This window comes from Centrocercus urophasianus, unplaced genomic scaffold (assembly GCF_019232065.1).
Source record: "Centrocercus urophasianus isolate 14NV4802_14NV808 unplaced genomic scaffold, USGS_Curo_1.0 seq_13, whole genome shotgun sequence".
In the NCBI taxonomy this organism is placed as follows: domain Eukaryota; kingdom Metazoa; phylum Chordata; class Aves; order Galliformes; family Phasianidae; genus Centrocercus; species Centrocercus urophasianus.
The window spans coordinates 8,319,528-8,333,235 of NW_024884475.1; the positions used below are offsets into that span (position 1 = coordinate 8,319,528).

The 13,708-nt window shown below is 37.1% G+C and overlaps 1 protein-coding gene across 2 annotated transcripts in view; it reads left to right on the top strand.

Moving 5' to 3' along the window:
- The window catches only part of HTT (huntingtin), a 78,682-nt gene extending 65,508 nt beyond the window's left edge, over nt 1-13,174 (top strand). For both annotated transcript variants that reach the window (XM_042811731.1, XM_042811732.1), the window contains 10 exons: nt 484-614; nt 810-939; nt 1,694-1,849; nt 3,233-3,423; nt 4,224-4,338; nt 4,563-4,776; nt 4,935-5,040; nt 6,905-7,067; nt 7,689-7,849; nt 8,602-13,174. In XM_042811731.1, the coding sequence (XP_042667665.1) occupies nt 484-614; nt 810-939; nt 1,694-1,849; nt 3,233-3,423; nt 4,224-4,338; nt 4,563-4,776; nt 4,935-5,040; nt 6,905-7,067; nt 7,689-7,849; nt 8,602-8,815 (1,581 nt within the window). In that variant the 3' untranslated portion in view covers nt 8,816-13,174. The remainder of the gene's footprint in view (nt 1-483; nt 615-809; nt 940-1,693; nt 1,850-3,232; nt 3,424-4,223; nt 4,339-4,562; nt 4,777-4,934; nt 5,041-6,904; nt 7,068-7,688; nt 7,850-8,601) is intronic.
- The last annotated feature ends 534 nt before the right edge of the window (nt 13,175-13,708 follow it).

The following is a 13,708-nucleotide window of genomic DNA, read 5'->3' on the forward strand; positions in this document are numbered from 1 at the left end:
AAAGAGAAATTACTGGACAACTGTGCAGTGTTGTTTTAACTTTAAATGCATAGGGATTTTCCTAAATTTTATAAAGAAAACCTGAAGAACATAGAGGCTTTCTTTATAGATAGCCTGAGTGAAAGTAATTAACATTGCATTCTGTTCTCGTTTCGGAAGAAAGGTTAAATTGCAATTAGTTTGAGTTGCAGTCATTACTGTTCTTAATTATTTCCTTGCTCAGTATGAATTGCGAATACATTCACTTTGCTTCAGATTTAGGATCTAATGTGTTAACTTTGAATGATGTGTGCACATCGTACCAAGTTCAACTGAAACACTGAAAAACGTTTAAAAAATTGTGATGTGCAGTTCATGTGGATGATGCTTGAAGCTGTGTTCACGTGCTGTAATTTAAATGAAAAATATACTGGACTTCTGGAATTTTACTAATCTGACTGAGGACATTGATGAATTCCCTTTTTTTTTTAATCTTGCTGTAAGGTCTCTATACATTCCATATGGTTAGGAAATAATATCACTCCATTGAGAGAAGAAGAGTGGGGTGAGGATGAGGAAGATGAGAATGATGTACCTGTTCCTTCCTCACCACCAACCTCTCCTATTAACACCAGGTATGTTGCTTCTCCTTTAACTTATCAAATAACCTTTTATATAATCAAAATTCAGAGTTGAGTAAAACAGCTTTTTTTAATTGGACACTGGATGCAAATAAGATAAAAATGTAAGTACTGAAACCTTTTTTAACCTGAGCATTTTGACAGAACTTAAGAACAGCCATTTTAACCTTTGCTTATCGTGCTTTGCAGGAAGCATCGGGCTGGTGTAGATATACATTCTTGTTCTCAGTTCTTACTTGAACTGTATAGTCAGTGGATATTGCCATCAAACCCTAACAAGAGAACGCCAGTCATATTGATTAGTGAAGTTGTGCGATCAGTAAGTCTAAAATATTGTTCTGAATTGTTGAGTGTATGTTAACAAATCTTTGGAGTTAAGCATCATTTGTAAAGGATCTTTTAATATGTAAGAAATGCTGACTTTTTTTTTTTTTTTAAAAAAAAAAAAGGTTTTTTCTTGGCATTGATATTACATGGTTAGTGTGGAAATATAACTTGTGCAATTATAACATTACAACATTTGAAACAATGTAAGCACCTGAATTTGAGTATTTTGCTACTGCATTACAGACATCCTAATGTCATGTGGCAGTCCTTTTAAAATTGATTGTTTACAATAAACGTACTTCAGGGTTTTGCATATTCTTTCTCCCTAAAAAAAAAAGTCAAAAAACAATGTATTGAAGGACTAAAGTGACAAAGTATGCAAGCAAGACTAAAGAATGTGTTTTGATAGGCATTATGCTCTGATAAGGAGGCCTAGATTAAACCGTCTTTGCAGATTGTCTGTTGTGTAGTTTTGGGAGTTCTAACACATTGTAAGTGGCAGTATTCATTCGTTTTACAGAATTACTTACTGTAGTGGATTTGATTTTGTAAACTTTGTGGGGAAAAAAAGGATCCTTTTGAGGTAATTTTTTACTGGGATGGATGGTAGAATTCTGCACCAGTTAATAGTTTTTTTTTCCAAACATCTGGTCAATTAAAGGATATTTGCTAGCAATTAAAGGAGATGCCTCTTCTAAGGGACTACTAAAGGGCTTTTTGTGTGTTCAATTTTAATTTGTGCGTAGCTCCTGGCAGTGTCGGACTTATTTACAGAAAGAAATCAGTTTGAGATGATGTATACAACGTTGACAGAATTGCGAAAGGTGCATCCATCAGAAGACGAGATTCTTATACAGTATTTGATACCAGCTACTTGTAAGGCTGCAGCTGTTCTTGGGATGGTAAGAAATTCTCATGGAAACTTATTTCAAGTTGATGAGTGTAGGTGTACTAGTCCTTATCTTCCACTGCAAAATCTGCCAGTTGTTGATCTTTCTTGTTTTAAGATACAAAGACACTTGACTTGATAGTCCTGTATCTCTTTTCTTTCCCTTGCTCTTTTTATTTTTTTTTACTTCTGTTGTGTCATTCCATATTTGGGGAATGGACATTTAGCAATGCAAATTAATGTTACTCTCTTTAACTATGTATGCCAGAGAAGAATAGTATCTTTCAATGGATGTTTCAGAGAGTAATACTTCTGAAAAAAAAAAAAATGATACTTTTTGAGCTAACGCTTCTATAAACTCCATATGAAACTAACATAAAACTGTATTGATAATAGTGATAACAAATGTTTTGAAACGTTTTGGGACAGTAGTTTGAGTAGCTACTGCTGCAGCACCTGTACTGGGGAGTGCTGTGGAAATGATTCCAGACGTACTAAAGGAGTTGCAGAGATCATCTTGTTCTGACTGCGCTGCAGTTACCCACTCAGTGAGTTAATGACACTTTCTCACAAGTGAACAGCTGCATATCTCTGTAAGTGGGAGAAAATAAAAGGTTAATTCCAGTTGAGGGCTGCATGCTGTCCCATGCTCTGTCATGTTCAAAACTTGCTTAAAAAGAGCAACTAAGATCACATGTTTTAAAACTGGCCTGTATCTTAGATGCTTCACAAATACCAAAATAAAGTAAAATAAATAATTTCAACTAAATACTTAGAATACATTGCAAGAAAAATAAGATTTCACTGTTCAAATCTAGCAGTACAGGATGGTTTTTAGGTATTCTAGTAGGCTGTTGTATTTTGGTGAAGTATACCATACTAGCTAAATGTAGGAGTGTTGGACAGAAAGATGTGCAGAACTAGGTGCCGTTGGTTTTGGGGAAAAAAAGTAAGTGGAAGCACCCTACTGTTATTTGAGTAGATGGCAGAGTATTTGTTTGTACACAGGCTGTTACACTTACCAGCTTTTAAAACAGTTTAGGAGCTTGATGATTCTTGAAGTCCCTTCCAACACAAGCTATTCTGTAATTGTGACAGTTTCCAGCCCAAGCTCTATAAGCAGTGAATCCCTAATAGCATGTATAACTATGCACACTTTGTTGGTTATAAATTATGGGATAGCATGTATTATTCGTAGCAGATTATTTTGATAGCATAAATTCAGTCAGTTAATCTGCAAATCATCTCTTATCTGATGTATTGCCCTGTGACATTGATTCAAAGTACTATTTTAAGCCAGTCTCTGTTTTGCTAATCTTTAATTTTTCCAGGTATTTCCAAACGGCAACATTTATCAGTTTTTATTTGTAATAAGTACTTCTTTTGAATGTTTTAGGATAAAGCTGTGGCTGAACCAGTAAGTCGACTGCTGGAATCTACCTTAAGAAGCACTCATATGCCCAGTCGAATCGGGGCTCTGCATGGAATTCTTTATATCCTTGAGTGTGACCTCCTCGATGAGACAGCAAAGCAACTCATTCCAATCATCTGCGAGTATTTACTCTCCAATTTGAGAGCAGTAGCACAGTAAGACTTTTCTCTCCTCCCACCATCTTCTTAGTATAAGTGAGAGGTTTTGTTTAAGTGAAAGAATACGTGTAAGTAAACTAGCTTACTTTAGTCTGACTTTTAAAAACTAACAAAAAAAAAAAGTTTATTAAGATTTTCAGGCTTGCTTTATTGGAACTAGGAAAAGCTAGGAATAGCTTTTCTTGCAGTGCTGCTCTTTCTGTGTCTGACTGGATCTGTTGTGTACTGATGTGCTGCATGCTCCTTTATGGTTTGCCATGTTCACTCCTTTTTAGAGCAGGTTATTGTTTCAGACAGCTCAAGTTCTTGTCATTTTCTTTGAAACTTTACAAATGAAAATTAGTCAGTTTAAGATTTTATTTACAGAACTTTTTTAGTTACTTGAGAGTGAAGTGAGAAAGCTGTTTTCTCAGACTCTTGTGTCTGGTAAATTGTGCTCCCTAAACCTTCTGTTACTTTTCTGTCAAAGTCATATTTCTTGACTGACCTTTGCAGGATCAGTAATGGAATAAATTTCATCTAAACAAGTGAAGCACTGATAGTTTGAAATTATATTGCTGAAAAAATATTTGGGAATGTTGCACTGACTTTCCATGAAAACTATTGCTCCTTATAGTATGTGACAAGTTTGTGCAAATCAAATCACTTGGAGATGCATTGTGCAGTTTACAGTTTAAAAACGGCATAAATTTGATGTGGAAAAAATACCTGCTATTTCTAGGGCTTGTTTGTATTGTCTCAATTCCTGACCTCGATAACTTATGTAAGTAACTACTAGTGTTTTTTCTCATTTACAGTTGTGTGACTGTCCATAACCAACAGCATATCTTAGTAATGTGTGCAGCTGCATTCTATTTGATAGAGAACTATCCACTTGATGTAGGACCTGAATTCTCTGCAGGAATTATACAGGTATGTTGTAATTCCCACAATCACAGCTAATTATGTAACTTGGGATCACCCACCATATGATATCTTTAACTCTTGACTTAATTTTTGTGACGGAAGTTTTATTTTCATCAGGCTTCCTTTAAACAGCAGTCCTACATGCAGTTCCTCACAGAAGAGTTGTAAAAGCGCACTGCTAGAAGGTGACCTCAAAAAAACAAGTAGATGGCTTTTTTTCTGTATTTCAGATGTGCGGAGTCATGGTGTCTGGAAGTGATGAATCAACACCATCCATTATTTACCATTGTGTCCTGAGGGGATTAGAACGACTCCTCCTTTCAGAGCAGCTTTCCAGGCTGGATAGTGAATCTCTGGTTAAACTGAGTGTCGACAGAGTGAATGTGCAGAGCCCCCACAGAGCCATGGCAGCTCTTGGGCTAATGCTGACTTGCATGTATACAGGTATCATATGTTTTTTAAATACCTTTTGATGTGCTGAAAGACTAGCTTACTAACAGTGCTAATTTTAATTTTTTTTTTTCACTTGTTCTTGCTAGCAAGGATAAAAAGGTCTTATTCTGGCATTTGCAGTAAATTTGTAACAAATTATTTTGGTTTAGGAAAGGAAAAAGTCAGCCCCAGTCGTTCCACAGATGCAAATCCTGCAGCCCCCGACAGTGAATCTGTGATCGTGGCTATGGAACGAGTATCTGTTCTTTTTGATAGGTGAGAGGATGAAACCTGGTAAAATGTGTCGTGGGGCACCGATGGGGAAATGATTCTTTGGCACTGTCTCCTCACTTCTCTGACAGTTCTAATATTTAATTAATGTTATTTCTCTGCTTACTGTTGCTTAAAATTGATACTTGTAGTATACACAGTAACACTGATGGAATTGTTGAACGCAGCTCAAATGTACAGGAATGTAAATGGAAAACAGACATGTCCTAACTGATCCTCAGTGTTGCACAAACTGTAATTCTTTATAAATGTATTTCCAGCTTCCTTCAGGTCAAACTCTTAAGTGCTTTTCAGGATGTCTTCTTTGTAATCAAGGATATAAATCCTAGTTTACAGGAAATAATCTTTGAAACCATCCTTAAGAGTTTAAAACCTCTTTTCCCCTTCCCCCACCCACATGTTGCTCTTTCCAAGGCTGTTAAGTAACTGCAGTGGAAGGGTACAAAACATTTCTGTATTCACATGGAACTCATTTAATAGAAGTATTTCATAACCCCTGTTCTGATCTGACAATCTCAAGCTGTGTTAAGTGAGCATAGCATGTTAGATTTTGCATAGTAGCTTGTGGCATAATGGCTGGCTTTTTTTGTGCAGGTTCAGTGGTTTTTCCATAAAACTGGATGAGGGTTTCATTTCTGCACTCAGTGAGAACAGAGCAGTGCTGGAAAAAATCACTCCTAAGAGTTAGTAAAACAAACAAGAATACTGGAAGCAGAAAATTTCTTATGATTATTCCCTACAACAGTTACTGACTTGATCTTAGCACATTGACAGATGCAGCATTTATTAGGAAGATGTTCCAATCAGTCTTCATTAAATAAGATAGTCTGTAAATTGAAGATTTCTCCCTCTTTACAGTGCTTTTCTTGGTTACATATTAGTCATTCTGGTGTTGATTGAAAAATATGCAAAGATATTATGAATGAAAATCATGGCCTCAAACGCCTCCAAGGATGGGGCATCCACAGCTTCTCTGGACAGCCTGTTCCAGTGCCTTACCACCCTCTGAGTACGGAATTTCTTCTTATTATCTAAATGTCCCATCTTTTAATTTAAAACCATTTCTCCTTGTCCTGTCACTATCAGTAAAAAGTAAGTCTCTCTCCTGTTTATAAGCACCCTTTAAGTACTGGAAATACGCAGTGAGGTCTCCCCAGAGCCTCCTCTTCTCCAGATTGAACAAGCACGCTTCCCTCAACCTTTCTGCGTAGGGGAGGTGCTCCAGCCTTTGTAGCCTCCTTTGAACCTGCTCCAACCATGTTCTTTTTGTGCTGTTGGCCCCAGGCTTGGATGCAGTACTGCAGATGGGGCCTCACAAGAGCAGAGAGGCACAATCCCCTCCCTCACCTTGCACACCTCTTTTGATGCAGCTCAGGATACAGTTGACCTTCCTGGCTGCAAGCGCATGCTCACGTCTATCTGTTCATCAGAACCCCAAAGTCCTTTGCAGTGCTGGTCTCAATTTGTTCTTCTCCTGGTCTACACAAACCTTGTGCTGGACGCTGGTGAACCTCATTAGTTTTAATTCTCATTTAACTTCTTCAGCAATTGTATTGTGAAATCTTGTTTCTAAACCAGTACTTAAAAAATGTTGGCTACTTGAGAAAGGAAATGGAAAAAAAGTTGGGGAGGGGCAGGTGAGGGAATAATTTCTATAGAATTTATTATAGCTTTGTTAGATTTCTTAGGCTAGACTGTTAGTGTAAGATGAGGTGAAGTCTTGATTCTTGTTTAAGACTTGCCTATCTAAAGATGAAAATAGAGTATTCTTCCTATTGCGATTAATTTGAAAACAACAAGATGATCACTGGAGTTAAATAATAAAATGTTATTTTTCTATTCTTTTTAGGATCAGGAAGGGATTTCCTTTTGAAGCTAGAGTAGTAGCCCGAATCCTTCCACAGTTCCTTGATGACTTTTTTCCTCCACAAGATGTAATGAATAAAGTTATCGGAGAATTTCTCTCCAATCAGCAGCCTTATCCACAATTTATGGCAACAGTAGTTTATAAGGTAATGTATATCTATCTTTTTCCTTACGTATTTCAGAGAACTGTTAAGTAAGTGACAGCTCTTCAGTCTTCAGTACTTGAATACAAGGGGCAAATATAATTTTCACTAGATCTAAAAAGCTGTTCAGCAGTGTTTGAGGTGTACTGCTGTGAACTTTGTGTTCTGGGGGGAATGGAGGATCTAGAATCACCTTGATAAAGGAGAAATAATGAGAAAATTAATAGCAGGGATTCTGCTGCTCAGATTCTTCTGGTCTTGAGGAGGCACTCCAGGTCATATGGTTCTATGAAACCAGCCAAGCTTCTGGCAGACATAGTTGGGCTTCTTGGTATCCTGTGTTTCATCACCTACGTATTGGACTCGTGCATTGCTTAAGAGTGCATGTATGCACCTCCCTTTATGTATTAAAAACAGAGATGCAATGCAGGTCTTGCTTTTTGTGTACTCACTTCAATTTGCCACAGGTGTCTTGAGTCCAGTCTGTAGACTCACTTAGAGTTGTCTCCAACAATTCTGTGAATCTCAGAGCTTTGTAGATGAGGTAAACCTTTAAAAGAGAAACTAAACTCCTTCCCGTGTCTGTATGTCTTGTCTTTATTCCTACATGAAATATTTTTGCAGGTATTCCAGACACTGCATACCACTGGACAGTCCTCAATGGTCCGTGACTGGGTGATGCTGTCTCTCTCTAATTTCACACAGAGAACACCTGTGGCAATGGCAGTGTGGAGTCTTTCCTGTTTTTTTGTCAGTGCTTCCACCAGTCAATGGATTTCAGCAATGTATCCTAAACAGACTGAATGTGTGTCACTTCTGGGTAAATGTGATTCTGTAAAGGACACTGATAGTTTAGGAGAGCTTAATACACAATTTAGTACACACACAAAAGAAACCTTAACCAGAATAACAAACTTTTATTCTGTCTGTACTGTGTTTGATATTGTCCTTTTGGTACCTCAGGTTTCAGGAAGAAAGAACTTCTAAACAGATTTTTGAGAATACAGTTACCTAAAACTATTTTTTAAATTCCTGTTCCTTGTGACTGTTGAGGTTGATATGGAAATTCATTACGTTAAGAGGCTTTAAAAAAGCTTCATTGGATATCTTTGCAGTCACTTCTAAATTCTTTGTCTAGTATTCCTCCTACAAAATAAAATATTAAATACAAAAAAAAAAAAAAAAAAAGCTGCCTTTCATGACTGGGCAGGAAATAAACAAATGTCATCATGTCTGAAATCTAATGATTCCTCATGACAGCACTGCTCCGTGGCTGTGGGCAGTTCAGGCTGATTGCACCATTTCCTCCATTAGGTAAAAACGGCTGCTAGGTTAAAGTAAGTTTCTGGAAATAAAAAATTGTGATAAGCTACTGAAGAATTAGGATTCCTGTAGGAGCAGTTCAGTGAATACATGAAAGTGTTTTTCACGTTGTTAGTGAGCTCAAATATACACCACTTCATTGGAGAGCAGTGTTTAAAGTAGTAAACCAAATATATTCAAATTCTGTCATTTATGACCTTAACTTGTATCTCAGTCTCCCACATATTATCAGCAGAATGGGAAAACTGGAGCAAGTGGATGTTAACATCTTCTGTTTGGTGGCCATGGACTTTTACCGACATCAGATTGATGAAGAATTAGATCGGAGGGCTTTTCAGTCAGTGTTTGAGGTGGTAGCATCTCCAGGAACCCCATATCATCGCCTCCTGACTTGTTTGCAAAATGTCCACAAGGTCACAGCATGCTGAATGTCCTGATGCATAATGAAATTGCATGACTAGCGTTGGAATCTGATGCAAACTGTAGGAAATGTGAGATCGAGGAAGTATCTGCGGTTGCATTTGTGATAAACTTGGACCTGCCACTTGTTTTCTTCCAGAATGCATGGAGAAGTGTTTTGCAGCACTGAAATCACCTGAAAAATCTAGCGTAGTTTTTTTTGTTCTTGACACGAGGCACCTGTGGGTGGAGTTGTCCACGTTCTACAAGTGATGTTTGGGACTAACCTGAGACAGATTTACTAACTGTAAACTGTGAGCAAGTGCTACATGCAAGGTAACTGGTGTTGCTCTTCTTCCTAACTTTCAGCTGAAGCCACTGTGTTGCAGCTGGTAAGAAACCGACAGAAACGCTCAGTTATTGCAAGCTGCATTCATTAGAAAACTTCCTAGTTTTTTATGTACATGTATGTACTGTTGTGTAGTACAAAACAGAGATTGCTGAATTGAATTGTCTCTCCCAAACGAGGACAACAGAAGGTGGCTTTCATGAGTTACACTCCAGCATGTAATTCCTCTCCAGACTTTCTTATATCCTGTGGTGCACGTGTTGGTGGTATTGGAGATGTGGTGCACATACGTAACCACACTTTTTTTTTTTCTGTTTTTTTCCTCTCAGGATTCAAAATTTGAGTACAGTATATCAGTAAAAGAAATTTTAACTTAAATATTTCTATTTCTATATCATGTACAGTATGTAAAATTGTAAGATGTGTGATGCATGAGCTGTGCTGTAATTTAAGGTGAACAGAAGCCACTCTACTGAATGTCTTGACATCTGTATTGTCCTCATTTTTCCTTGTGCTCAAATTTATGTTCTTTTTGAAACTCCATCTTAATGTACAGATTACATCTTGTTTTGCATCTCACTTTTTCTTAAAGCGCTTTAAAACTGGAATATGTTGATTTAATGTGTCTTGAGTGACTGTATTAAGGAGGCATTCTTGTGGTCCACTTGTAGCTTTTGAATTCCTTTATTTTGAGATGTTATGGTAAAAGAGAGGACTAGTTGTTTTGGATCAGCTTTTTGTATACTTAAGAAATGGCTCTCATCTGTTACACAGCATTTAAGAGACAATAGTGCAAGCTCCCCAGTAGTCAGTAACCATTTGACCTTTCCTAACTGAGACATGGGGTCAACTGGATTCAAACCGCTTCTCGCTTTGAACAAATTTGTACTAGCAGTTGAGAATCAGAAGGCTGCTGTGGTCTACTTTGGGACTGGTAAAGTGTGAGATTACACAACTGCTTTGATTACCTGCCATACACAATGCTTTAGACACACAATTTTATAGCACTACACAAGCCAGATTTAGCTTTTACTTACCACCCAAAAAACCCCATTGATTTGTGAGTTGCATGGGGAGAGCATAGCATTCATCCTCAGTTATATTTGTTCTCATTTTTTAATTATAGGAAAATGATAGCTGGGTTTTCAGTCACGTCCTATATTTAACCTCTCTTCAACTCCTTATCACACCTTTTGGTGACACTTGGAAAAATGAGATAGTGTTGTCAGGAGGAGCATGTACTTGTATGTATTTCTGTATATAATGTATATGTGGAAATTATACACGTGACAACATTTAATGTATACAGATATGTATATTTGTATTTATTAAACCCATGTATTTAAACTAATTCCAATCTAGACCAAAAATTGTTACTCCTGCCCATAAATTGATTTAAAAGGAATTGTCCACTGCTGTCACTTCCTCTTGAAAAGGCAGAACTGATAATATGGGCAGTAGAAACAACTGTAGACATTGCTGTATTTAGCTCTCTACAGATCTTACTATCTAGAGCAATTATTTCTGCCCTTAGTTGGGTTACTCTTATTTCTTGGGCCACAGCACTGTGGTGATTTTTAAAAGAAGCTGAATAGGAGTTCAGAAAATGATTTAATAGATACTGTTTGAAAGTTTTGAGTTGCATCGAAATTATCTTAATTCTGACAAGAGAATAATTCAGGGCAGTGAGATATAATGCCCTGTGCATTCGTTAAGGGTAGTATAGATCACTCTTCCCTTTTGTAACCACCAATAATCGTTTTGTACTGTAAACCCACACACCAGTCAGTTTTTGTATGATATATAGTTTAAGTGAAGATATTTTTGTAAGCTATTTTCCAAATTTTAAAATAGATTTTAATATATTTTTTAAGCATCAGGTTAGTCATATTCTCACCAACAGTATACGTTGTGTTACAAACTGTTAAATTCTTCGTCATTTTAAGCTCCTCATGATTAACATGGTTGGTTACTTTACCTTGGGAAAACAGGAGCTAGTCCCTTTATGAAACTTTCCGAACCAACCGATTTGGGACTTGCCATAGAATCTTTCCAACCACTGAAAGGAGTGTATTGAACCAAGCAGTCAGCATGGCTGGATGAGAAGCACCTGATGTGACAAAGCCCCTTTCTCTCAAATGACCTTTAAGCAAATACTTCCATTACTCAGTTTTGGGCAAGCTTTAGAGCAGATGCAGTCAGTTTTACACTCGTGGATTCACTGCTAGTAATTACTCCATCTGCTTGGACTTCTCTTGGAGATTTGTCATAGTATTTATATACCTCCTGAAACACGTTTCTGGAACTTCTAAAGAACAGCAGCTCCTTTTAGAAGTTCTCAGTGACCTGTAGGGAATAAGGGCCCTCCTAGTGTGGAAACAGGCACACAAGTAGTGCTTCAAATCTAACATGTCACCTGCAGCACACTTTGCTGTCCTCTTCCTTTACTTGCTTTCTCCATTCTCCCTTCTTTTGGGGTGAAATTGTACTTGAAGTCACTCCTTTCTGCTTGTAGTGATAAGAATCAAGATGTCTGTGATGGGGACTGCAACAACAGAACGAAACAGCAGAACAGTGGTCACCAAGAAATCCTGATACTGTATTTAAAGAAAAAAAAATGCAAAACATTTAAAATAATTTATTATTGAAAGCATTCAGAGTATTTTGTATTCAGAGTATTTTCTTTTCTACTTATGCATTTTGCCAGTTTAAATTGTGAGTGTATTTAAATCTTCTCTTGAGCGCATACTCAGATGTCATTTCTTCCCCAAATTAAGTGATTGAGCAGTACTCCTGCTTCAGTAGGAATGCCTTCTCAGTACCAGGAAGTTTTGTTTCTTAAAAAATAGAGCATTCCTTAAGCATTAAGTAATGATAGAACAGATTTAGATAAATGAAGTGGGGAATGAGTGGAAGCTTTTGGATTAAAAGACATTTGTTCATACTTGATAGATTTACCTTAAGAGCGTTCTGTCTTACCGTTCTCCTTTACAAATGGCTGTTAACTTCATAAAGCAGATGAGGAGGTCGTGTCAAAAGCACTGCAGAGACAGTTCTCCAAGAGCAGCAGACGTATTTTTTTGTCTTACACGTTGGTGGAGCTGTCATACCTAAGCATTTACGCTTCCTAAATAAAAGAAATTTTTAGATTATAATGAGCAATAAATATAGCAATAAGCAGTCTAATTAAATTTGGTCATTCAGAATCTTACCCAGTGGTTGGAAGGGATGAGGTGGGAGTAAAAGGTGTTGGTTCAAGTACATTCATTGCATAAAACAGACTTTTTCCATGTACAGTCCCAAGTAAAATTTGCACTAATGATAGAAATAACTATGTGACAATGGTAAGTTCTTTGCTCTTTTATTTTTAAAAAAATTCTGGTTACAGGGATACAGATGATAAAAGTTATAAAGGAGCAAAGTACTTTGGTACTTTAATTTAGATAGTTTCCTTATTTTAAAGTTTAAAAAAAAAAAAAAAAAAAAAAAAAAAAAAAAGCAAGCTGCTGTAAGAACCAGAGTAAGCAATGTAGCAAAATTACTGGGAAGTTCAATATGCTACTCTTGTATTGAGATTTCAGGTGAACTCTTTGTGCATGCTACTTTGAAGCATCCATTGAAAAATCTTGAGACTCCCACAGTCATGGCCAGGAGAGCTTCTGTAGTATGCCAGGTTTTAGTTGCGTTCCTGTTGACTGGGTATGAATGCTGCAGAGCATTTGTGAAGCATGCGCTGCTTTCTGTCACGTGCATTTGTGTGAGCTTATCATTCCCACCAGTCTGTGTACACATACCATCAAGTTGGGTCAACCTGACGAAGGACAAGGCCAAGGCATGTGATGTACAGCACCCTGTGCTGCTGTCTTATAGAGCTTGAGGGCAGTGATGAGCGGAAGCTTGGAGCCCCAACCCAAAGAACAATTGTACTCAAAATAAAAGGAAAGCATATAATTTTAGATGTCTGTTTAAGTTTAAAGAAATGCTGAAAATACTGCAATTTGAAACTAAAAGAGAAAATAAAATACAACTATTGCTGTAAGACATTTTTCTCTGTTTATTTAAAAAAAAAAAACTAAAACAAAAAAAACAACCTTGTTGCATTCTCACTATATTTTTCCCCAGTGTCTTCTTTTCAGCAGCTATCAAATATGGAGTGTTTTAACATTATGCAAGAATACTCGAACTACCTGCAGTTGTAGGTATGCTTCAGAATTTCAGTGCTGTTTGCAATAAAGAAGTATTACAACTGAGCTTTATATAGTCACCCTTACCAAAACTTTGAGATCAGAAAATGCAAAATTAAAGCGTACAGCTGTATTCTTTGGATGAGGATGTTTTTATCTTCAGCAGTCCTATGGGGGAGATTATGTTACGCTGGAGAAAAAATGGTTTAACTTGCCTAAGCTTGATTCCCCAGCTGTTAGGCTTTCCATTGGGCCTGCATCTTAAAAGATGTTTCTGGGTGGTCCTGCTGCTGAGCACTGGAGGATCTCTTGCTGAACTTGACTGTTTGAGACATCTTGTTTTGATTAACTTTGCAGCTCTTGGCCGTTCTTTGGAAATTCTGGAATAA